Source organism: Pleurodeles waltl, chromosome 5 (assembly GCF_031143425.1).
Source record: "Pleurodeles waltl isolate 20211129_DDA chromosome 5, aPleWal1.hap1.20221129, whole genome shotgun sequence".
NCBI lineage: Eukaryota > Metazoa > Chordata > Amphibia > Caudata > Salamandridae > Pleurodeles > Pleurodeles waltl.
Window position 1 is genome coordinate 1811857648 of NC_090444.1, and position 26620 is coordinate 1811884267.

Below are 26620 nucleotides of genomic sequence, written 5' to 3' on the forward strand. Positions count from 1 at the left end.
TGATTTCCTGTTCAACACACTCTCCTCCACCCACAGCTCCTACCAAAGCCTGCCTATGCTCCCTGGTATGCTCCGGCACGCAAAAGACATATTTAAGGACCCGGTCAAAAGTAGGGCAATCACACCAAGGGTGGAAAAAAAGTATAAGCCGCATCCTACAGACCCGGCTTTCATCACAACACAGCTGCCACCAGACTCTGTTGTTGTAGGAGCAGCTAGGAAAAGGGCCAACTCTCACACATCTGGAGATGCACCACCCCCAGATAAAGAAAGCCGCAAGTTTGATGCAGCTGGTAAAAGAGTCGCAGCACAAGCTGCAAACCAGTGGCGCATCGCGAACTCCCAGGCACTACTTGCGCGCTATGACAGAGCCCACTGGGACGAGATGCAACATCTCATTGAACATCTGCCCAAAGACTTCCAAAATAGGGCAAAACAAGTGGTTGAGGAGGGACAGGCCATCTCCAACAACCAGATCCGCTCCTCCATGGACGCTGCAGATACAGCTGCACGGACAATTAATACATCTGTAACTATCAGAAGGCATGCATGGCTCCGAACGTCTGGATTTAAACCAGAGATTCAACAAGCAGTTCTCAATATGCCTTTTAATGAAAAAGAACTGTTCGGTCCAGAAGTGGACACAGCGATTGAGAAACTCAAAAAAGATACGGACACTGCCAAAGCCATGGGCGCACTCTACTCCCCGCAGAGCAGAGGGAATTACAGCTCATTCCGTAAAACGCCCTTTCGAGGGGGGTTTCGGGGTCAAAGCACACAAGCCAGCACCTCACAAGCCACACCGTCCAGTTACCAAGGACAGTATAGAGGAGGTTTTCGGGGACAATATAGAGGAGGGCAATTCCCTAGAAATAGAGGAAGATTCCAAAGCCCCAAAACCCCTACTACTAAACAGTGACTCACATGTCACTCACCCCCTCCACACAACACCAGTGGGGGGACGAATAGGTCATTATTACAGAGCATGGGAGAAAATCACTACAGACACTTGGGTTCTAGCAATTATCCAACATGGTTACTGCATAGAATTTCTACAGTTCCCTCCAAACATACCACCAAAAGCACAAAATTTAACAACACACCATTCCAATCTCCTAGAGATAGAAGTGCAGGCACTATTGCAAAAGAATGCAATCGAATTAGTGCCAAACACACAAATAAACACAGGAGTTTACTCACTGTACTTTCTGATACCAAAGAAGGACAAAACACTGAGACCAATCCTAGACCTCAGAGTAGTCAACACTTTCATCAAATCAGACCACTTCCACATGGTCACACTACAAGAAGTATTGCCATTGCTAAAGCTGCACGACTACATGGCAACTTTAGACCTCAAGGATGCTTATTTCCATATACCAATTCACCCATCGCACAGGAAATACCTAAGGTTTGTATTCAAAGGAATACATTACCAATTCAAGGTACTGCCTTTCGGATTAACAACCGCACCAAGAGTCTTTACCAAATGTCTAGCGGTAGTCGCTGCACACATCAGAAGGCAGCAAATACATGTGTTCCCATATCTAGACGACTGGCTAATCAAGGCCCATTCGTTAATAGAGTGCTCAAATCACACAAATCATATCATACAAACCCTCTTCAAACTAGGGTTCACCGTCAATTTCACAAAATCCAAGATTCGGCCACGCAAGGTACAACAATACCTGGGAGCCATAATAGACACATCAAAAGGAGTAGCCACTCCAAGTCCACAAAGAATTCAAAATTTCAACACCATCATACAACGCATGTATCCAACACAAAACATACAAGCAAAGATGGTATTACAACTCCTAGGCATGATGTCATCATGCATAGCCATTGTCCCAAACGCAAGACTGCACATGAGGCCCTTACAACAATGCCTAGCATCACAGTGGTCTCAAGCACAGGGTCACCTTCTAGATCTGGTGTTAATAGACCGCCAAACTTACCTCTCGCTTCTGTGGTGGAACAACATAAATTTAAACAAGGGGCGGCCTTTTCAAGACCCAGTGCCACAATACGTAATAACAACAGATGCTTCCATGACAGGGTGGGGAGCACACCTCGATCAACACAGCATACAAGGACAATGGAACGTACATCAAACAAAACTGCATATCAATCACCTAGAACTTCTTGCAGTTTTTCAAGCACTAAAAGCTTTCCAACCAATAATAGTTCACAAATACATTCTCGTCAAAACAGACAACATGACAACAATGTATTATCTAAACAAGCAGGGAGGGACGCACTCCACGCAGTTAAGCATGTTAGCACAAAAAATTTGGCATTGGGCAATTCACAACCAAATTCGCCTAATTGCACAGTTTATACCAGGGATACAAAATCAACTCGCAGACAATCTCTCTCGAGATCACCAACAGGTCCACGAATGGGAAATTCACCCCCAAATACTGAACACTTATTTCAAACTCTGGGGAACACCTCAGATAGACTTGTTTGCGACAAGGGAGAACGCAAAATGCCAAAACTTCGCATCCAGATACCCACACAAACAATCCCAAGGCAATGCCCTATGGATGAACTGGTCAGGGATATTTGCTTACGCTTTTCCTCCTCTCCCTCTCCTTCCTTACCTGGTAAACAAACTCAGTCAAAGCAAACTCAAACTCATATTGATAGCACCAACTTGGGCAAGGCAACCCTGGTACACAACGCTGCTAGACCTATCAGTGGTACCCTGCGTCAAATTGCCCAACAGGCCAGATCTGTTGACACAGCACAACCAAAAGATCAGACACCCAGATCCAGCATCGCTGAATCTAGCAATCTGGCTCCTGAAATCCTAGAATTCGGGCACTTACAACTTACCCAAGAATGTATGGAAGTCATAAAACAAGCAAGAAGGCCATCCACCAGGCACTGCTATGCAAGTAAATGGAAGAGGTTTGTTTGCTACTGCCATATTAATCAAATACAACCATTACACACAACTCCAGAACATGTAGTGGGTTACTTGCTTCACTTACAAAAATCTAACCTAGCTTTCTCTTCCATTAAGATTCACCTTGCAGCAACATCTGCATACCTGCAGACTACCTATTCAACTTCCCTATATAAAATACCAGTCATTAAAGCATTCATGGAGGGCCTTAGGAGAATTATACCACCAAGAACACTACCTGTTCCTTCATGGAACCTAAATGTTGTCCTAACTAGACTTATGGGTCCACCTTTTGAACCCATGCACTCCTGCGACATACAGTTCCTAACCTGGAAGGTGGCATTTCTCATCGCCATTACTTCCCTGAGAAGAGTAAGCGAGATTCAGGCGTTTACTATACAGGAACCTTTTATACAACTACACAAAAATAAAGTCGTCCTAAGGACCAATCCTAAATTTTTGCCAAAGGTTATTTCACCGTTCCATCTAAATCAAACAGTGGAACTTCCGGTGTTCTTTCCACAGCCAGATACCGTAGCTGAAAGGGCACTACATACATTAGATGTCAAAAGAGCATTAATGTATTACATTGACAGAACAAAGAACATCAGAAAGACTAAACAACTCTTTATTGCATTTCAAAAACCTCATGCAGGAAACCCAATTTCAAAACAAGGTATAGCCAGATGGATAGTTAAATGCATCCAAATCTGCTACCTTAAAGCTAAACAACAGCTGCCCATTACACCAAGGGCACACTCAACCAGAAAGAAAGGTGCTACCATGGCCTTTCTAGGAAACATCCCAATGCAAGAAATATGTAAGGCAGCCACATGGTCTACGCCTCACACATTCACCAAGCACTACTGTGTAGACGTGTTATCCGCACAACAAGCCACAGTAGGTCAAGCTGTATTAAGGACATTATTTCAGACTACTTCCACTCCTACAGGCTGATCCACCGCTTTTGGGGAAATAACTGCTTACTAGTCTATTGCAGAACATGCGTATCTACAGCGACAGATGCCATCGAACTGAAAATGTCACTTACCCAGTGTACATCTGTTCGTGGCATCAGTCGCAGTAGATTCGCATGTGCCCACCCGCCTCCCCGGGAGCCTGTAGCAGTTTGGAAGTTACCTTCAATTATTTATATATGTATCATCTCAACCTTAAATAAGTGCATACTTAGTCACTCCATTGCATGGGCACTATTACTACAATTCAACTCCTACCTCACCCTCTGCGGGGAAAAACAATCGAGGATGGAGTCGACGCCCATGCGCAATGGAGACAAAAGGAGGAGTCACTCGGTCCCGTGACTCGAAAGACTTCTTCGAAGAAAAACAACTTGTAACACTCCGGCCCAACACCAGATGGCGAGCTATTGCAGAACATGCGAATCTACTGCGACTGATGCCACGAACAGATGTACACTGGGTAAGTGACATTTTCATTCTAGTTCAGCTTTGTTGCACTGGATAGTTAAGTTCAATCTGATACTATGCTCATCTCTGCCTCTAAGAGCTGAAAAATAAAATAGATGAGGAGTTGGTGTCAAGATGCCAGGATGACACTAAATGAATTCAGGGATGCCACATCAGACACAGAGATGGAGCAAGTGTCATCTTTCGGCACAGGACAGCTTTTGCAAAGTATCCATATCAGGTCTTGCACCAGCGAATATTAAAGTTGTGGAATCTGCCGATAGAGTATTCACCCAAAAGATCTTTACTGAAGCTAACTTTTTTCATGTCCTGTCCTCTGAAATGAGAGTCTGGCACTCAGACTGGCGTCTGATTCTACTGACATTTGTGACTTTACTATGCTAATGTTGTCTTTGGAAGAACATCCATAGCTAGATTATGTGCTTTTTCCAATATTCAGTGATGCAAGCAGTGTTAAACAGGGCAGACATTTCACTTCCCACACTGACCGGTTCTGTTTTCAAATAGAGCACCTGCCTATGGTGATGGGGAAAGTCATGAATTTGTAGTGTGCAAAATCACATTTGGGTCTTGACTCTCCTTCCTTCTCTCTCCCCACCTCCCTTTTAGTGTTTATGTCTGATTATTAGATTTGAGAATTGTACCCCTTTGGGCTGGAAAATAGTTACCTAGTGCACACCAAAATGTTAATTGATCTGTGTACTGTCTTGTAGGAGGCTGTGAATGAATATTTATTTTATTTCATTGAGGTAGAAGGTTTACTGAAAAGGGCCAAGGGAAATGCACATGGGTGTATGTGTTTTGCACACACATTTAGCCTTAATCTATTATCAGTGAAAATGGCTTATAATTTTATGTAGAGTACAATTAAACCTGTCTAGCGTACCTTTCTTCACTTTTTTTTTGGCAAACCTTTGAGTCATGAATGTTGAATGCAGTGTGTTATTTGCCATCTTGAGATTCACAGCTGAATGTTTTGTACAGAGGGGTAAGGGTCAGTAGCTAAAACCTGTGTTGCAAGTAACGCGTTGTATTTTCTTTCCATTTCAGAAGTTTACCAGCCTCTGCATTTTGTTTCAAACACACCAGTTTACAAACCAGAGCATGCAAATATACAGGACTTTGTCTACACCTTATATTCAAACTGGTATGCTATTTATTTTTCATTATTTTCTTTAATGACATTTAGCACAGAGTAGAATTTACAGTACTGAGTCGTCTCCCTTCTCAAGATCATTGAACATACTTGTAAATGCAATACTTTGTACACTCTTTATTAATTTTTTAGCTTCGTGTAAGACAGCACATCTGTTGTCTTTTAGGAGACATATTTCTATCTTACCGTGGGCTTAAGGTTCATCCATTGCTTTCCATGGGTTGGCTTTATTGTCACTCATTTACCTGCTTCTCATTTGTTAACTGTGTGACTTTCTACCCTTTTCTTGTTTGTCCCGCCTGGGGCATGGCCACGTTGCTATGTCCTTCAGCAGCTCACTTTTTCAGGTCCTATATATATTTTTTGTGCTTAAGCAGTCTAAGCCCCCATCATTCCCTATATTCCTCTCACTTGTGTGATGCTCCCCCACCTATCCCGCGTTTTCTTCTCACCTCTGTGCTTTCTCTCTGCCAACTCCTCCTTGCCTTCTGCTTCCCTGGTTGACCTTCAGACCAGACCGCACCTCGCATGTTGCTTATCCCAACCAGCCTCCATGTTGCTTCCTTCCTTCCACGTGTTGCTTCTACCACTACCTGCACCCCTATGGTGTGTCCTTCCATGTGTGCTTCTTCCCCTATCTCCCCCAAGTGCTTTCCAAAAAAAAAACATTGGTTTTGTCTGTTATTTTCTTTAGTTATTAATCCAACTCTGGCTAAAAAGAAAACAATTGAAATGGCAGCGCCATTTTGCAGCCACACGCATTCTTGGTGTGCACCCCTAGATAATGACAAGGCATGTTGCCTCAAACTTTTTTCCCTCTAAATTCTTTAGCCCTGCATCACAGCTGTGCCGCATAGCTAAAACCATTGACAAAGCCAATAGGGCATAAATGCAAGACCTATTGACTTTGCTAATGCTTATCTAATGGTGTCTGAGCTGATTTGAGAAACCTATCTAAACACCATGACAATAATATCCCCAGCAGTTTGTCATTCTCACATAGATGCTCCCCTCGTAATAATCTGTCATACAGTGCAACCCTGGTAAAAAAAAAATAACATTACAAAAGACTTGATAAACTGTGCGCTCACCTCCTCCTGACGCTAGTGATGGACATGAAAGGTGTAATCAGTTGAAAAATGAGTGAATGCTTTTCTCATTTGACCCCAAGAAGCATCCTCCTGTAGAGAGTTTGCTTGTAGACAGTTCCAGGCTCCCAGCAGCTCTTCAACAACCACCTCAGTCCTCTCATGGACAAGGATCAAACAAACATCTTGCTAATCGTCTAGGTCACCATTCTGTTCAGTTCCAAGCTGCTTCCGTTTGCCGTTATTGGTGCACATCTATCGTGCAGGAGGTGTGAACAAACTTTTTCTACCAAGGCCCTGACTTGTTTTCATTTTGGTCATTCCATCACCCTTCCAATGTTCTTTTTTGTAGCTTACCACTTGAAAGAGGAGAGCCTCAATCAGCTGGAACCCATAAACAGCTTAAGTTTTTACATAGTTAACACCAAAGATTGGGTTGGTGATCAGCTTTGTGTGGATGCTCCCGTCACAGAAAGGCAAAACAGTGTAAAAAAGGACTTTGTCAAGGTGTATAGTTCTCTACATTCGAATCTGCTACTCACTGGCTAAGAAGCAGCCTCCGTAAGGACTAAGGGCCCACTCCACCAGGTCCAAGATTGCTAATGCTGCGTTGGAATACATAGTGCCTGTTCCTGACATTTGTCAGGCTGCGATGTGGGCGTCAGTGCACACTTTCACAATTCACTACTGCCTTGACAGCCAGCTCTGCTAAAAAAAGGGCACTTCACCCTTTCAGTCCTGCTGGACGTTTTGGTCTAAGCCCACTCCACAGACCCTCTCACTGTGGGAGATCCTGCTTTGGTATCTATTGTAAAGGTGAGGAATTCCAGTTAGAAGTATCTGATAGAAGAATAAATAACTTACTTTCTGCAGTGCTTTTTTGTGTGGATTCCCTAAGTACAGATTCACCACTGCCCTTCCATCTCCCTGTTCTTTGGAGTCTTTTTACTGTCTAAAAAGGTCCCAGATTAGAAATCTGCACACTGTTATGGATCGAGCAAGAAACTGATGTCAACCTGTGCCAACACAGGCTATATTGGCAGAGGCTTGCCCTTCAGTGAGGCACCTCTGCTAGTAGAGCCGTTGTTGGCACCGGTATGGAAGGAACTGGTGTGGATCTTGTTGCCACTGTAGAAGTCAGTGCTGCAGTCAGCATAGACCCTGCAGCATGCAGATGACATTAGAGGTGGACCTGCTGAAAAAAGTCTGACTGGAAATCCCTGTGGCCGTTGGGGAGTTGGGTGGTGGTGGGGGGGGGGGGGAGGGGCAAACCTTGCTTTGGCCCCCAGGACAATGGCCAAATTGAGATGCCACTACCCTGGCCCGAGGGACCTTGCATATATGTGTCAGCACTCTTCCCCTGAAAGCTTGGTGGTTCAAGTGTCAACAAGTCGTACAAACCAGAATATCTTTCGGCCGCTCAGTCTACTGCCTCCTTCCACAGCCCCACCTGACAAACCCCTTTAGTATACCCTTAGTGGAGAGCAGCCACCCAGGTGGAGGCAGGATCTGACAAACTATCCCATTGGACAGGTGAGCCCTGCAGATTGCCTGGTAGGGATACACCTTGCCCTTCATTGCCTCTTTGCTTCACCTTCCCCCACCCCCAAAGCGGCTAACAGAGGACCATTTGTCCCTCTAGCAACAGTAAGTGCATAAACCTTTGGACAAAAGAGCTTGTGCCAGAAGTAGGTTGCGATTGTTATTCCTGCTACTGTATGGTGCTAAAGCAGGACAGAGCTCTTTGTCCTACTTTAGACCTATGTCCTCGTAATGCCTTCAATCAGTCAATGATTCAGTGTAGGAAGTTGGCTCTGTATGTGCTATTTCAAAGTAAGGAATAGCATGCACAGAGTCCAAGGGTTCCCCTTAGAGGTAAAATAGTGGTAAAAATAGATAATACTAATGCTCTATCTTGTGGTAGTGTGGTCGAGCAGTAGGCTTATCCAAGGAGTAGTGTTAAGCACTTGTTGTACATACACAGAGACAATAAATGAGGTACACACACTCAGAGACAAATCCAGCCAATAGGTTTTGTATAGAAAAATATCTTTTCTTAGTTTATTTTAAGAACCACAGGTTCAAATTCTACATGCAGTATCTCATTCGAAAGGTATTGCAGGTAAGTACTTTAGGAACTTTAAATCATAAAAATTGCATGTATACTTTTCAAGTTATTGACAAATAGCTGTTTTAAAAGTGGACACTTAGTGCAATTTTCACAGTTCCTAGGGGAGGTAAGTATTTGTTAGTTTTACCAGGTAAGTAAGACACTTACAGGGTTCAGTTCTTGGTCCAAGGTAGCCCACCGTTGGGGGTTCAGAGCAACCCCAAAGTCACCACACCAGCAGCTCAGGGCCGGTCAGGTGCAGAGTTCAAAGTGGTGCCCAAAACACATAGGCTAGAATGGAGAGAAGGGGGTGCCCCGGTTCCGGTCTGCTTGCAGGTAAGTACCCGCGTCTTCGGAGGGCAGACCAGGGGGGTTTTGTAGGGCACCGGGGGGGACACAAGCCCACACAGAAATTTCACCCTCAGCAGCGTGGGGGCGGCCGGGTGCAGTGTAGAAACAAGCGTCGGGTTTGCAATGTTAGTCTATGAGAGATCTCGGGATCTCTTCAGCGCTGCAGGCAGGCAAGGGGGGGATTCCTCGGGGAAACCTCCACTTGGGCAAGGGAGAGGGACTCCTGGGGGTCACTTCTCCAGTGAAAGTCCGGTCCTTCAGGTCCTGGGGGCTGCGGGTGCAGGGTCTCTCCCAGGCATCGGGATTTTGGATTCAAAGAGTCGCGGTCAGGGGAAGCCTCGGGATTCCCTCTGCAGGCGGCGCTGTGGGGGCTCAGGGGGGACAGGTTTTGGTACTCACAGTATCAGAGTAGTCCTGGGGTCCCTCCTGAGGTGTTGGATCTCCACCAGCCGAGTCGGGGTCACCGGGTGCAGTGTTGCAAGTCTCACGCTTCTTGCGGGGAGCTTGCAGGGTTCTTTCAAGGCTGCTGGAAACAAAGTTGCAGCCTTTCTTGGAGCAGGTCCGCTGTCCTCGGGAGTTTCTTGTCTTTTCGAAGCAGGGGCAGTCCTCAGAGGATGTCGAGGTCGCTGGTCCCTTTGGAAGGCGTCGCTGGAGCAGGATCTTTGGAAGGCAGGAGACAGGCCGGTGAGTTTCTGGAGCCAAGGCAGTTGTCGTCTTCTGGTCTTCCGCTGCAGGGGTTTTCAGCTAGGCAGTCCTTCTTCTTGTAGTTGCAGGAATCTAATTTTCTAGGGTTCAGGGTAGCCCTTAAATACTAAATTTAAGGGCGTGTTTAGGTCTGGGGGGTTAGTAGCCAATGGCTACTAGCCCTGAGGGTGGGTACACCCTCTTTGTGCCTCCTCCCAAGGGGAGGGGGTCACAATCCTAACCCTATTGGGGGAACCCTCCATCTGCAAGATGGCGGATTTCTAAAAGTTAGTCACCTCAGCTCAGGACACCTTAGGGGCTGTCCTGACTGGCCAGTGACTCCTCCTTGTTATTCTCATTATTTTCTCCGGCCTTGCCGCCAAAAGTGGGGGCCGGGCCGGAGGGGGCGGGCAACTCCACTAGCTGGAGTGTCCTGCGGTGCTGTGACAAAGGGGTGAGCCTTTGAGGCTCACCGCCAGGTGTCACAGCTCCTGCCTGGGGGAGGTGTTAGCATCTCCACCCAGTGCAGGCTTTGTTACTGGCCTCAGAGTGACAAAGGCACTCTCCCCATGGGGCCAGCAACATGTCTCTAGTGTGGCAGGCTGCTGGAACTAGTCAGCCTACACAGATAGTCGGTTAAGTTTCAGGGGGCACCTCTAAGGTGCCCTCTGGGGTGTATTTTGCAATAAAATGTACCCTGGCATCAGTGTGCATTTATTGTGCTGAGAAGTTTGATACCAAACTTCCCAGTTTTCAGTGTAGCCATTATGGTGCTGTGGAGTTCGTGTTTGACAAACTCTCAGACCATATACTCTTATGGCTACCCTGCACTTACAATGTCTAAGGTTTTGCTTAGACACTGTAGGGGTACCATGCTCATGCACTGGTACCCTCACCTATGGTATAGTGCACCCTGCCTTAGGGCTGTAAGGCCTGCTAGAGGGGTGTCTTACCTATACTGCATAGGCAGTGAGAGGCTGGCATGGCACCCTGAGGGGAGTGCCATGTCGACTTACTCGTTTTGTCCTCACTAGCACACACAAGCTGGCAAGCAGTGTGTCTGTGCTGAGTGAGAGGTCTCTAGGGTGGCATAAGACATGCTGCAGCCCTTAGAGACCTTCCTTGGCATCAGGGCCCTTGGTACTAGAAGTACCAGTTACAAGGGACTTATCTGGATGCCAGGGTCTGCCAATTGTGGATACAAAAGTACAGGTTAGGGAAAGAACACTGGTGCTGGGGCCTGGTTAGCAGGCCTCAGCACACTTTCAATTGTAAACATAGCATCAGCAAAGGCAAAAAGTCAGGGGGCAACCATGCCAAGGAGGCATTTCCTTACATTCAGGATTTATAAAATGCAGCAAATTACCTGTGAGGATCTCAAGGTGCTGGAGTTTCTAGCTGCTTTGTGGTGCTCTTTTCATTTGAAACAGCCAGGTCTCTCTGAAAGGAAAAAATCAAGATGCTTACTCTGCCCCAGATCTTGGCTGCCTTCGACCTTGGAGACTATATAGTAGTGTTAGATCTGTAGTATGCCAATGCCTGTCCTGTAGGCCCATTGGCACTACCTGTGATTCGTGGTGGGACAGGAGCATTTTCAGTTCACTGTGCTCCCCTTTGGTCTCACCAGTGCCCCTCGGGTGTTCACGAAAGTAATGGTTGTAGCAGCACACCTTCGGGGTTACAGTATTCCCCTTCCTTGGCAACAGGCTGTTAAAGGTGGGCGTGCCCCAGGCAGTCGTCAATCACTGCTGGACTACAGTTGACTTCCTGTCATCTTTGTGGTTCACTGTCAATATGCCGGTCATTCCAGACTCCTTCTCAGGTGTTTCCCTTCATTGGAGCCGTTTTAGACACAGTTCAGTTAAGTATTTTATTTTTATTTTTTTTCCCCCGGAAAGAAGAGTTCAGGATATTCAGACTATGATCCCTATCTTTCAGCCACTGTACTGGATCTCAGCTAGGGTGACTCTCGTGCTGCGTGGACTGATGGCCTCCTAGATTCTGCTGGCCAAGCACACCAGGTGGCATATGCAAGCTTGCAGTGGGATTTAAAAGTCTGAAAGGGCCCAACATCAATGGGGATCTCTCCCACCATGTCCAGCTCTTAGAAGAGACTGCAATAGATCTGCAGTGATGGTTGCCTGAACACATTTGGGTCAGTAGCATTCCCATCTCCTTACCCCAACCACAGTTAAAAGGGGTGAATGTTGTGTTACTTCTGGGTTGAGGCTGCTGACTGGGAGAGGTGGGGATCAGAGGCCTCGGGTCTTCAACAGAGGAGCATAGGCTCCATATCAACCTGAAGATAAGGGCCATTCGATTGGCGTTGAAAGCCTTCTTTCTGCCCATCAAAGAGGGTCTGGTGCAGATGCTTACAGATCACAGCACCGCTATGTAGTATTGCAAAAGCAAGGAAGTGTGGGCTCCTGGGACCTATGCCAGAAGGCACTACTTCTCTGTAATGGCTGGACCATCAAGGCATCTTCCTGGTGGTGAACCTCCTGGCAGGATCTTTGAATGAGTTCAGCCTTAAGTGACTAGTGGATCACAAGTGGGATGGTGCAAGATTTCCCTGGTGAATGGGAAGGTCCTTTGCTCGATCTATTTTCCATCACAGAGAATGCACAATGTCAGCAGTTCTGTTATTTGGAGTTTGAGGCGCTTCTTACTTAGGGAGGCATTCTGCCTAGAGTGGAACGCAGGGTTCTTTTTTGCCTTCCCATCAATACCACTCCTGCCCTGAGTCCTCAAGAAGATCATGAGCGACTGAGCCCAGATCATCCTAGTCTTCCTGGATTGGGCACAGAATGTGGTATCCACAACTGCTGTGCTTGAACTTATTTATCTCTTTCTATCAGGCTGCCTATCCGGGAGGACCTGCTGTCACAGTAACCGGGCAGGGTTCTGCATCTGGGACTCTGCAATCTTCAACTTAATACATGGAGATTGAGAAGCGACAGCTGACCACCTTCCACCTTTCTTCAGATGTGGTTGATGTAATCTTGGCAGCCAGGCGTCCAATGACAAAAACTATTCATGCCTGTTGTTGGGACAAATTTGTGGCTTGGTGCTACATGCGCCAGATTGACCCCCTCCAATTGCACATTCAGTTGTTTAGTCTCTTGCCCAGCAAAGCTTTGCCTTAGGCACAGTTAAGGGGTACCTTGTGACTCTTGGCATTTTTATGATTTCCAGACTGTCCTTAATTTAAGTCCACAGTTGTGATGTTTCTTTTTTTTTTTTAAAGGTCTTCGAAATTTATTTACTCCTTCCGTATTGCCTCAGTGGGATCTTGACTTGATTCCTACATGTTTGATGTGTACTTCCTTTGAGCTGGTTCATAGCTGTTCTTAGCGGCTCCTCACTCTCAAGACTCTGTTCCTCACCACCATCACCTTGGTGTGGCGAGCGAGTGAGCTTCATGCTCTGTGTTAACACACCATACCCCAACTTCTTCCCAGACAACCTGGTTCCGCAGACACAAACATCCTTCTCACCAAAGAATACCATGTGGCCGATCAGCAATTTGTAAGGCTCACTGTAGTGGGATGGGGGGGAGAAATCGGTGAAGAGCGGAAGAGCACCCTTTGCCCATTAAATCATGCTCTGCATCAAGATTTGCTATGCATTGGCCAAAAAGCAGTTTGCAGAAGGTCTGCAAACCTGCAGACCCATTCTAGCAGGACCAAAGCTGCTACCACTGCATTAGCACAGAGTTCCTGTCCTGGACGTCTGCCAGGTGGCTATGTAGGAGATACTCCATATGTTCACAAAGCGCTAGTGTCTGGACAGCCAGGATCACCAAGAAGAGCATTTCGCCCAGTCAAACCAAGAAGACTTCTTGATTTTAAGAAAGTTCACAGACCCATGTAGGAAGCTTGCTATCTTTGTAGTGTACCAATATAGAGGTACACCATGCAGATTGTCCTGATGACCCTTATTGGTTTACAGGGCATAATTTAATAATCCCAAATGCTCTCTTTGTGGTAGTGTGGGCGGGACGCTTAGGCTTATCAGAGGGTAGTGTTAAGCATTTGTTAAACATATAGAATCAATAAATGAGACGCACACAAGAAGAAACTCGAGACCAATTTGGAAACCTATAGATTTTTATATTAATTTAGCCACCAAGATCTTCAAGACCAGGTAAGTACTTTTCAAGTTGGCGGGTTTTAAAAATATGAAAAATACAGCGGTCTCATTCGAGGCATAAGCCTCGAACGGTGTAATGTTATCCTATGGGAGATACATAAACTGCATGAGTTCAGGTCACTTGCAAATGACTTACACAACTGTTTTTCTGTACTTAAGGTAAGTAGGGGCCAAGGTCAAGAAAGCACCAACAGAACAAGTTTACCTGAACAGTTATGTACCAGGGCACACCGAAAAGTCAATAAGGTCCAGTCCTTAGCATATTTATAAAGTAGCGTACAACACTGTAATGCAGTTCATCATGAAGATTGTATTTGTTCGCTGTCATATGTTTCCCATTAGAACACCAGCTAATCCAATGATAACACAGCCAACACGTTTCATCAATAAGACTTCCTCAAGGCTGTAAAAAAAGTGTATAGAAAAAGAAATATGTAGTAATACCATACCAAGATATTTAAAAACAAAAATCAAGAAAAATACTGTTCCCTTAAGAAGAAAGCCAAAACCAAACTATGTAAAAAAATGTAAGTACAAAGGAAAGAATAAAAAATAATAATAAAAAAGCAGCACACAAAGGGTCCCCCATGAGGTATATCACAAAGTGAAGAAAAACTATGTGAAGCCCAACAGGAAGATATACCTGCATGCAATAAAGTTCAGTATCACCCATGTGACCGTCTTGAGTTTTTTTGTGAGTGACCCAAGCACACACATGAATCACCCAGACCTAAAATCCCAAACACCACGTAAACCAGGAGTGGGCGTCACTGTGCCAAGCAAGACCAATCTGAGCGAATAAGCGCACATAAACAACCTACCCAAGGTAGATAAAGATGAGCCAAGTCAATGGTTTCTGAATAAGTTTCCTATATCCAGGACCTATTACGAGTCCAATAAAATTTTGTATGTAAAGCATGTAATATGCTGCCAATTTCGTGCAAGCAGCCGACCCTGATAAGTCTTGCTTGGCAAGGTGACGCTCACCTAAGCAGGTAAGCAGCTATCAGGAGGGGGCTCTGATGTCACATGCCTGGACTGGCCACTTAGAAACAGGAAACAAGGTGCCAGACCCCAGGGAACCTCTGGAGGAGCTCTGAGCACCACCCCAGGTGGTGACGGACAGGGGAGTGGTCACTCCCCTTTCCATCAGCCAGTTTTTGCGCCAGAGCAGGGACTGAGGTCCCTGAACCGGTGTGGACTGAGTTATGCACAGAGTGCACCAAATGTGCCCTTCAAAGCAAACCAGTAGCTTGGGGGGGGATACCCTCCCATGCCAGTCACACCTATTTTCAAAGGGAGAGGGTGTTACCTCCCTCTCCCAAAGGAAATACTTTGTTCTGCCTTCCTGGGCTTTAGCAGATCAAGCAGCAGGAGGGCACAACCTGTCTGAGGGGTGGCAGCAGCTTTGGCTGCCCAGAAAACTCTTAAGACCTGGGATAGCCAAACTGGGGGTCCTCTAAAGAGCACCCAGAGTGCATGGAATCATACTTCCAGTACTTACAATAGTACTGGGGTAGGATTCCGACATGTTTGATACCAAACATGCCGAGGTTCGGAGTTACCATTATATAAGTGGACATAGGTAGTGACCGATATCCAGTACATGCGTGAAATGGTGTCCCCGCACTCTTAGTCCAGGAAAATAGATCTGGAGTTTGTGGGGGGCCCTCTGCTATAGCAGAGGTACCCTCACACACAGGTAGCTGCTCCGTGCCCTCTGGGCTGAGAGGGCCTACTATAGAGGGGACTTACAGTGACCTGGTGCAGTGACCTGTAGTGAAACCGGGTGTGCACCCAGTTCACGCAGGCTGCAATGGCAGGCCTGCAGAACCCTTTGCATGGGCTCCCCATGGGTTGCAGAATAACTGCTGCAGCCCATTGAGATCCCCTGGAACCCAAATGCCCTGGGTACCTAGGTACCATATACTAGGGACTTGCATGGGGGACCAGTATGCCAATTGTGGGAAGAAAAAGGATCCAGCAACCAAGTTTAAAGGAGGGTGATTAATCACTGGGGTCCTGGATAGCAGGATCCCAGTGAACACATTCAAACACACTGACATCAGGCAGAAAAGGGGGGTAACCACGCCAAGAAAGAGGGTACTTTCCTACAGTTGTGGGCTGTCAGGCTCGCTCAGGTGTACAGGGCGAGATAGGAATGGGTGCAAGTTAATTAGCTAAGCCTTGAAGCACTGTACTTTATTTAAAAACAAATAAGGATGCATCTTTTTTTTAAGGGATGTCTGGACTTCGGAGAGCTTGTTTTGTTTACAGTGAACAGTATATGTTTGTAATTTGAATCTTTCAGCTTGCCATCCTGATGACATTCAGTTCCCGGAATAACCGTGGTTGGGGCGGCAGTGAAGGGACACAGTAGAGCCTCTTTGTAGTCGACGGAGTGTTGCTTCTTGCGCACAATTCTGATGGAATCCTTGCCTTCCATCAAAGTCTGGTTACCTAGCCAGTATGATGGGGCCGATGTCACCGTTCATAGAAAACATTTTTTTTTAAAAGGCACTTAAAATCCCATCGTGTTGACTAATATTTATTAGAATTTTCTAATCTAATTTTGTTTGCTTTGTTTCAGTTTCAAGATTTTGGGACATGCCTGTGTTTATATGATGAAAGATATTTATGCCATTGATGACCTGGCTGCACGGCTTCTCAAGAATGTCTTCATTAACCTGGAAAACCTTCCTGACTACAAACTTACTCTTATGATCCATATCCTTTTGTAAAAGTGCAATATTGCATCCCAGCAGGTTGTAGTTCACCGATAAGCAAGTTAGGTGGTGGTTGATAGCAGGAGGAAGGCTGTGGAAAATTTTATCTTTCCTTGTAGTAGTAGAAACTCTCACTGAAGCATGAACGGTACAGATACTGATATCTGGAGAGGATCCAGATTTCTGTATGGCTGTAGGCCAGTGGTTCCTAACCTGTGGTCCGAGGACTCCTGGGGGTCTGGGAAGCCTCCTCGGAGGTCCGCGAGTTATTAGAAAATTCAGTAATATTAACAGATTAGGTCCCCAGCTTTCAGTAATAACGGAGTGTGGGGGGTCTCCGAATTTGAATGATGATTCAGTGGGGGTCCCCAGATTCCAGTATTGATAAAGTGAGGGTGTACATATGTCAAAAGGTTGGGAACCACTGATGTAGGCTGTTGAGACATGTTATGCACCATAGACTCTGCTGTTGTACCGGGTGAGTGCTGTTGTGGTAATGCATGCCCTGAAGGTCCCAGTGTGTAGTGTATTTCACAAGAACATGCCCTTCCAAAGGTCTAACAGGAAGGAACGATACAGCTTCCCCACCCAGGGCACACGCCTGGTGTGATTAAAGGAATATTTTTACCTCCTTATCACTACTGTAGACCAGTAAATGAACTGAGTCCAACAAATTGTGTTTTCCCCCAAACGGACTATTGTGCCCATTGGTGCCTGAAGGTGAGGATGTTCCTTTGGCTGCTGCCCTCTCTTTCCCGCCCACCTTGTGTTCACAGGATTATTGGAATGAACTGGAATTTGTCTGAGGGCTGAGATGGTCAACCCTCCGATATCTTTGCAAGTCTCTGGCTCTCTACTTTGATTTAGCTTTAATCCCACTTGCAGTGCTGCGAGTGCGGCGTTGGCCTTGATAGAGGGCGCCTTAAGATGCCGTTTGCTCATGACTAGGCGGCTTTCTTGTGTCTTAGGCCAGATGTATCAAGCTCCCGGTTTCCATTTCCTAATTAGCGATTTTTAAGAAATTGCTATTTAAGAAATGCAAAATGGGCGGTATGAAAATAACGATTCCGTTATTGTGATTTCTTAAAATTCACAAACGCTATTACCGAATCGCAATTAGAGAATGGGACTCCATCCATCCCTATGGGCCTGAGGGCCCATAGCTGCGAATGGTTTTGCATTACCTAATTTGTGAATTCCTGTTAGGCATTTGCAAATTAGGTAATGCAAACCCCAGGGTGCTGGGGCCCCCTTTGCACCCCAAAAAAATATCTGTGGACATGTGTGCGCTACATGTCATTTTTAAAATGCATTTGTAATGCAGTTTTAAAATTTGCACATGCTTACCACCAAATTCGATTTGGTGGTAATTGCATTTCCTAAATGCCCAATTCGCATTTAGGAAACGCTTGATACATGTGCTTAGGAAATCACAAATAGGAATTCCCTATTTGCAATTTCCTATTTAGAGAATCGTAATTTGCAATTCCCTAAATGGAGTCGCAATTTCAAGGAATCTCTATTTTAGCGATTCCTTGAAATTGCACTGCGAATGCCTTCCATAGATGTTGAAAGGCATTTTTGCATTCGCAAACTGTCGCACCGTTGGCGAATGCAAAATTGCTTGATACATCTGGCCCTTAATTCCCTATTTCTTTTCCGGTAGCTTACTTCCTGATTATCGGGTTTGTCTGGCCCTTTTGGTATTGGGTCTCAGTATGCTTTGACTTCTATGCTTTCAGTGCTTATGACGGGAACTGGATTTTTGTTTTGCATGTTTCTGTATCATTTGCACTTTGGTGTTCTGCGGCTTTGCCCTTCGGCTGTCTCCGTTCTCTCTCGAGCCATCCTTGCCTCTACATTGCGGTCTCACTGTGCCGCCCTCCTACTCTGCTGAACCTGAGCACAGCTGCCGCTCAGTGTGTCTCTCCTCTCCACGGCAGCAGTCTCTCCACCCTTCCATCACCTCGGTTTCTCTCCCTTCCCCTGGAGACCTCCAGTAACAGGTTGACCAGCTTGGAGTTTGGTTTTGTATACTTGGGAGATGACTGTTCCTTTGTGTCTAGACACAACTGGACAAGCACTTGGAAAGCACCTAAAAGCCCATCCAAAGTCCCCACCAGCTGCTGTTCGCCTTTGTCAAAGCTTGCGACCCAGTGCGCGCCGAGCATGGCAAAGCCAGACCTGTTGCCTTTGGCATCACATAACTTGTTAATCGCTGTCAGTTACCCACCTATGATAAGCACTTCAGGTTTGCGGTGGGAAACCTTTTGCAAAAAGAAAGATTGTAATGTAATAAGAGGAGGAGTTAAGTTCTTGATCTTTGAGTGTTGTACATTTCAAGCTGCTGAGGCCATGATCAGGCTTACACTTCCTTATCTCCCTGATGAACGCGTCTTCATGAAGCCCCTGGTTCTCTTCTGCCCCAAGGATGACCACCAGTCTCTCCTGTCTCCCGTGCTTGGACCTTTCCTGACCTCGCTCCACATGGTAAGAGCCGGCGGCGTCTCAACTCTGCATTGAAAGAGCCGTAGAGCACTGGTGCTCTCTGGCATGTAAATAATGTCTTGTGACATAGAACAGCGTCTTGTGTCCTGCTTCTCCTGAATTCATATCTGTTTTTAATCTCCTTGTAACTGATCACATGAAGGGTTTTTCTTCTATTCATCATTTGAACAAAAGTTTTCTCCAGTGCTGACATGTGATGGTTTCTTGTTCAGAGCAGCATGTAACTAAAGATGCCTTGTTTTATGCATCAGAGAGCCGGGCACAAAACAACCGAAAGACCAGTATTTTAAGATGTTAAAGAAGCATCTGTGCACAGCGTTCCCTGGGCTGAGGTCCAGAGATGATGTGACTTGAAACTGCAGCACAAACATTAGTAACGAAGCTTCAGTGAGAGAAGAGCCCTTGGGAAAGGCCTCTGATGCACCTTAACTCTTATTCAGTGGCCAGCAGCCGGAAAATGAAAGGGCCAGAGGGCCAGAAAGAGCCGAGATGTTTTCCAAAGTAAAATTTTTATTTTTTTATTTTTTGCATCATGTCCTCTTGATTTCTCTTGCTTTTTTGGAAACCCTATTTAAATGTCATTTAAAATGTTAAATGATCGCATTGACTGCTTTCCTTCTTTGCAGCATAAGAAAGGTAGTGTTCGATGGCATCTGTCGCTGTAGATACGCATGTTCTGCAATAGCTCGCCATCTGGTGTTGGGCCGGAGTGTTACAAGTTGTTTTTCTTCGAAGAAGTCTTTCGAGTCACGGGACCTAGTGACTCCTCCTTTTGTCTCCATTGCGCATGGGCGTCGACTCCATCCTCGATTGTTTTTTTTCCGCCATCGGGTTCGGACGTGTTCCTGTCGCTCCGAGTTTCGGAACAGAAAAAATAGTTAATTTCGGAAGATTTTCGTCGGTATTGTTGCGTTCGGGATCGGCATACTTACATTCAACACCGCATCGAAGATCGAAGAGCTCCGGTGCCCTTCGGGGTAATTTTTCGATCCTCCGTCGGGGCCTGGTCGGCCCGACCGCGTGCTGAAGAACGCCGATGGAACGGACCCCGTTCCGTTTCTGCCCCAAATGCCACAATAAATACCCCTACACAGACCAACACTTGGTCTGCAACCTGTGCCTGTCACCTGAGCACAGCGAAGACACCTGCGAGGCCTGTCGTGCGTTCCGGTCCCGAAAAACACTCCGAGACCGTCGAGCCAGAAGACTTCAAATGGCGTCCGCACCGACAGCCCGACGGGAGTTCGAGGAACAGGAAGAGGAAGGTACCTTCTCGATCCAAGACTCAGACTCCGAAGGATTCGACGATACACAAACCGTGAGTAAGACGTCGAAAACCACACAAAGAAACATTTACAAGGCCCAGGGGACGCCACTGCCACCAGGCCATGGCTCAACCCATAAAATCGGTGACCGACCGTCGGCACCGAAAAAGGCCCAAACAGTGCCGAGATCGTCCGACTCCGGTCGAGACACCGGCACGCAGCCTTCTCGGGACCGAGAAAGTGCTGGAGACAAGCCTCGACACCGAGATGCCGGTGTGGACACGGCTCGACGCCGAGACAGCGGCACCGAAACAGATCGACGCCGAGAGGTTTCGGCCCCGAAAAGGAAAAAAGTCACCTCGGAGCCGAAAAAACACGCAGACACAGTTTCGACGCCGAAACAAACTGCAAGCGACCCAGCTTCAGGCTCTTATACAGAAGAGCACTCGCTAACCTCCCAAATGCAGAAGCATAGGTTTGAGGAAGAGCTACAAGCAACTGATGCGGACCATACGCAAAAGCGTATCTTCATTCAGCAGGGGACAGGAAAAATAAGCACCCTTCCCCCCATTAGGAGAAAGAGAAGGTTGGAGTTCCAGACGGAACAAGCACCACAACCAAAAGTGGTGAAAAGAGTTACACCACCACCCTCTCCTCCGCCCGTGATTAACGTTTCACCAGCACAAACGCCATCACACTCCCCAGCTCACACCACCATGAGCCAGGGTGACCAAGACCAGGACGCATGGGACCTATACGACGCCCCAGTGTCAGATAACAGTCCAGAGGCATACCCTACAAAACCATCTCCACCAGAAGACAGCACCGCGTACTCTCAGGTGGTGGCTAGAGCAGCACAATTTCACAACGTAAGCCTCCACTCAGAACAGGTCGAGGATGATTTCCTGTTCAACACACTCTCCTCCACCCACAGCTCCTACCAAAGCCTGCCTATGCTCCCTGGTATGCTCCGGCACGCAAAAGACATATTTAAGGACCCGGTCAAAAGTAGGGCAATCACACCAAGGGTGGAAAAAAAGTATAAGCCGCCTCCTACAGACCCGGCTTTCATCACAACACAGCTGCCACCAGACTCTGTTGTTGTAGGAGCAGCTAGGAAAAGGGCCAACTCTCACACATCTGGAGATGCACCACCCCCAGATAAAGAAAGCCGCAAGTTTGATGCAGCTGGTAAAAGAGTCGCAGCACAAGCTGCAAACCAGTGGCGCATCGCGAACTCCCAGGCACTACTTGCGCGCTATGACAGAGCCCACTGGGACGAGATGCAACATCTCATTGAACATCTGCCCAAAGACTTCCAAAATAGGGCAAAACAAGTGGTTGAGGAGGGACAGGCCATCTCCAACAACCAGATCCGCTCCTCCATGGACGCTGCAGATACAGCTGCACGGACAATTAATACATCTGTAACTATCAGAAGGCATGCATGGCTCCGAACGTCTGGATTTAAACCAGAGATTCAACAAGCAGTTCTCAATATGCCTTTTAATGAAAAAGAACTGTTCGGTCCAGAAGTGGACACAGCGATTGAGAAACTCAAAAAAGATACGGACACTGCCAAAGCCATGGGCGCACTCTACTCCCCGCAGAGCAGAGGGAATTACAGCTCATTCCGTAAAACGCCCTTTCGAGGGGGGTTTCGGGGTCAAAGCACACAAGCCAGCACCTCACAAGCCACACCGTCCAGTTACCAAGGACAGTATAGAGGAGGTTTTCGGGGACAATATAGAGGAGGGCAATTCCCTAGAAATAGAGGAAGATTCCAAAGCCCCAAAACCCCTACTACTAAACAGTGACTCACATGTCACTCACCCCCTCCACACAACACCAGTGGGGGGACGAATAGGTCATTATTACAGAGCATGGGAGAAAATCACTACAGACACTTGGGTTCTAGCAATTATCCAACATGGTTACTGCATAGAATTTCTACAGTTCCCTCCAAACATACCACCAAAAGCACAAAATTTAACAACACACCATTCCAATCTCCTAGAGATAGAAGTGCAGGCACTATTGCAAAAGAATGCAATCGAATTAGTGCCAAACACACAAATAAACACAGGAGTTTACTCACTGTACTTTCTGATACCAAAGAAGGACAAAACACTGAGACCAATCCTAGACCTCAGAGTAGTCAACACTTTCATCAAATCAGACCACTTCCACATGGTCACACTACAAGAAGTATTGCCATTGCTAAAGCTGCACGACTACATGGCAACTTTAGACCTCAAGGATGCTTATTTCCATATACCAATTCACCCATCGCACAGGAAATACCTAAGGTTTGTATTCAAAGGAATACATTACCAATTCAAGGTACTGCCTTTCGGATTAACAACCGCACCAAGAGTCTTTACCAAATGTCTAGCGGTAGTCGCTGCACACATCAGAAGGCAGCAAATACATGTGTTCCCATATCTAGACGACTGGCTAATCAAGGCCCATTCGTTAATAGAGTGCTCAAATCACACAAATCATATCATACAAACCCTCTTCAAACTAGGGTTCACCGTCAATTTCACAAAATCCAAGATTCGGCCACGCAAGGTACAACAATACCTGGGAGCCATAATAGACACATCAAAAGGAGTAGCCACTCCAAGTCCACAAAGAATTCAAAATTTCAACACCATCATACAACGCATGTATCCAACACAAAACATACAAGCAAAGATGGTATTACAACTCCTAGGCATGATGTCATCATGCATAGCCATTGTCCCAAACGCAAGACTGCACATGAGGCCCTTACAACAATGCCTAGCATCACAGTGGTCTCAAGCACAGGGTCACCTTCTAGATCTGGTGTTAATAGACCGCCAAACTTACCTCTCGCTTCTGTGGTGGAACAACATAAATTTAAACAAGGGGCGGCCTTTTCAAGACCCAGTGCCACAATACGTAATAACAACAGATGCTTCCATGACAGGGTGGGGAGCACACCTCGATCAACACAGCATACAAGGACAATGGAACGTACATCAAACAAAACTGCATATCAATCACCTAGAACTTCTTGCAGTTTTTCAAGCACTAAAAGCTTTCCAACCAATAATAGTTCACAAATACATTCTCGTCAAAACAGACAACATGACAACAATGTATTATCTAAACAAGCAGGGAGGGACGCACTCCACGCAGTTAAGCATGTTAGCACAAAAAATTTGGCATTGGGCAATTCACAACCAAATTCGCCTAATTGCACAGTTTATACCAGGGATACAAAATCAACTCGCAGACAATCTCTCTCGAGATCACCAACAGGTCCACGAATGGGAAATTCACCCCCAAATACTGAACACTTATTTCAAACTCTGGGGAACACCTCAGATAGACTTGTTTGCGACAAGGGAGAACGCAAAATGCCAAAACTTCGCATCCAGATACCCACACAAACAATCCCAAGGCAATGCCCTATGGATGAACTGGTCAGGGATATTTGCTTACGCTTTTCCTCCTCTCCCTCTCCTTCCTTACCTGGTAAACAAACTCAGTCAAAGCAAACTCAAACTCATATTGATAGCACCAACTTGGGCAAGGCAACCCTGGTACACAACGCTGCTAGACCTATCAGTGGTACCCTGCGTCAAATTGCCCAACAGGCCAGATCTGTTGACACAGCACAACCAAAAGATCAGACACCCAGATCCAGCATCGCTGAATCTAGCAATCTGGCTCCTGAAATCCTAGAATTCGGGCACTTACAACTTACCCAAGAATGTATGGAAGTCATAAAACAAGCAAGAAGGCCATCCACCAGGCACTGCTATGCAAGTAAATGGAAGAGGTTTGTTTGCTACTGCCATATTAATCAAATACAACCATTACACACAACTCCAGAACATGTAGTGGGTTACTTGCTTCACTTACAAAAATCTAACCTAGCTTTCTCTTCCATTAAGATTCACCTTGCAGCAACATCTGCATACCTGCAGACTACCTATTCAACTTCCCTATATAAAATACCAGTCATTAAAGCATTCATGGAGGGCCTTAGGAGAATTATACCACCAAGAACACTACCTGTTCCTTCATGGAACCTAAATGTTGTCCTAACTAGACTTATGGGTCCACCTTTTGAACCCATGCACTCCTGCGACATACAGTTCCTAACCTGGAAGGTGGCATTTCTCATCGCCATTACTTCCCTGAGAAGAGTAAGCGAGATTCAGGCGTTTACTATACAGGAACCTTTTATACAACTACACAAAAATAAAGTCGTCCTAAGGACCAATCCTAAATTTTTGCCAAAGGTTATTTCACCGTTCCATCTAAATCAAACAGTGGAACTTCCGGTGTTCTTTCCACAGCCAGATACCGTAGCTGAAAGGGCACTACATACATTAGATGTCAAAAGAGCATTAATGTATTACATTGACAGAACAAAGAACATCAGAAAGACTAAACAACTCTTTATTGCATTTCAAAAACCTCATGCAGGAAACCCAATTTCAAAACAAGGTATAGCCAGATGGATAGTTAAATGCATCCAAATCTGCTACCTTAAAGCTAAACAACAGCTGCCCATTACACCAAGGGCACACTCAACCAGAAAGAAAGGTGCTACCATGGCCTTTCTAGGAAACATCCCAATGCAAGAAATATGTAAGGCAGCCACATGGTCTACGCCTCACACATTCACCAAGCACTACTGTGTAGACGTGTTATCCGCACAACAAGCCACAGTAGGTCAAGCTGTATTAAGGACATTATTTCAGACTACTTCCACTCCTACAGGCTGATCCACCGCTTTTGGGGAAATAACTGCTTACTAGTCTATTGCAGAACATGCGTATCTACAGCGACAGATGCCATCGAACTGAAAATGTCACTTACCCAGTGTACATCTGTTCGTGGCATCAGTCGCAGTAGATTCGCATGTGCCCACCCGCCTCCCCGGGAGCCTGTAGCAGTTTGGAAGTTACCTTCAATTATTTATATATGTATCATCTCAACCTTAAATAAGTGCATACTTAGTCACTCCATTGCATGGGCACTATTACTACAATTCAACTCCTACCTCACCCTCTGCGGGGAAAAACAATCGAGGATGGAGTCGACGCCCATGCGCAATGGAGACAAAAGGAGGAGTCACTCGGTCCCGTGACTCGAAAGACTTCTTCGAAGAAAAACAACTTGTAACACTCCGGCCCAACACCAGATGGCGAGCTATTGCAGAACATGCGAATCTACTGCGACTGATGCCACGAACAGATGTACACTGGGTAAGTGACATTTTCATTTCTTGACGTTTTTTTGTGTCTCGTCAAAATTACTTCTTCCCCGTTTGTAAGCCATGCAATGTTTACGAAAATTAAACGAGTTTCATTCTGGCACGGGTGTGCTCGTGTGCAAAAAAACACGGAAGATGCTTGCTCACTATCTTTTCCGTTTATCTGCATGAAAATTGGATTTACAAAGGTCAGGCGAAGTAACTGCTCACTGTATTTTCTATAGTGTCTAAAGTCACGTGTCAACATTGCCAGTCGAGGACACAGGGCCACGCGGCACGCATTCAGTTTCCTGACAGACATTTTCTATGCAAACTAGTCTCCCGTGTGTGGAGATTTTGTATACAATATACAAGAAAAATCACAAATTACAAGAAATAATCTGGATTTATGCCAGATTACATTTGCTTAAAAATAATTTCGCTTCAGCCCGCTTTTCAGTTCCCACCTTCCATGTATGAGAAACCCACTTATAGGAATGTATTAGGACAAGACACTGTTTAGCAAAGGTTTTAAAGCTAAGCACTGCACAATCCCGCCCCTCAAATGTGAACACTGATCACGTACACTGTGACCTACGTTTTGATTTTGGTCCATTTTGAGTGGATCTTGGTGGACTTGCCATTTGATGGGGAGCACCTATTTCGGAAACCGCTAACTCCTCGTTGGGACTCTTGGGGGGGGGGGGGGGGTGCAGCCTGTTCTTGGGCCTGGTCTCGCCCACAGTGCAGTTCTACCAACAATACCACTGATGTCGGGGCTTTTCCAGGGCACGGCTGACTGGGCAGGGTCAAGAGTTTTAGCTGCGATGACGGGGCCACTGGCTGAATCACAAGCCCTCTCCGGGTGACACTGCACCTTCTGTAGCGGCAAAATCCTTCTAGAGAGAGAAAAGGGTTCTAGTTCCATCTTGTTACACTGTAATGTAGCTACATCATCAACAAAAGCAATAAACATGGG

The 26620-nt window shown here is 46.1% G+C and overlaps 1 protein-coding gene across 1 annotated transcript in view; it reads left to right on the forward strand.

Annotated features, from left to right (window-relative positions):
* LOC138296834 (exportin-5-like) overlaps positions 1-26620 on the forward strand; it is a 723294-nt gene that overhangs the window by 431883 nt on the left and 264791 nt on the right. The window contains exons 21-23 of the mRNA XM_069236301.1: positions 5413-5509; positions 16494-16629; positions 19021-19119. Coding sequence (XP_069092402.1) covers positions 5413-5509; positions 16494-16629; positions 19021-19119 — 332 coding nt within the window. The remainder of the gene's footprint in view (positions 1-5412; positions 5510-16493; positions 16630-19020; positions 19120-26620) is intronic.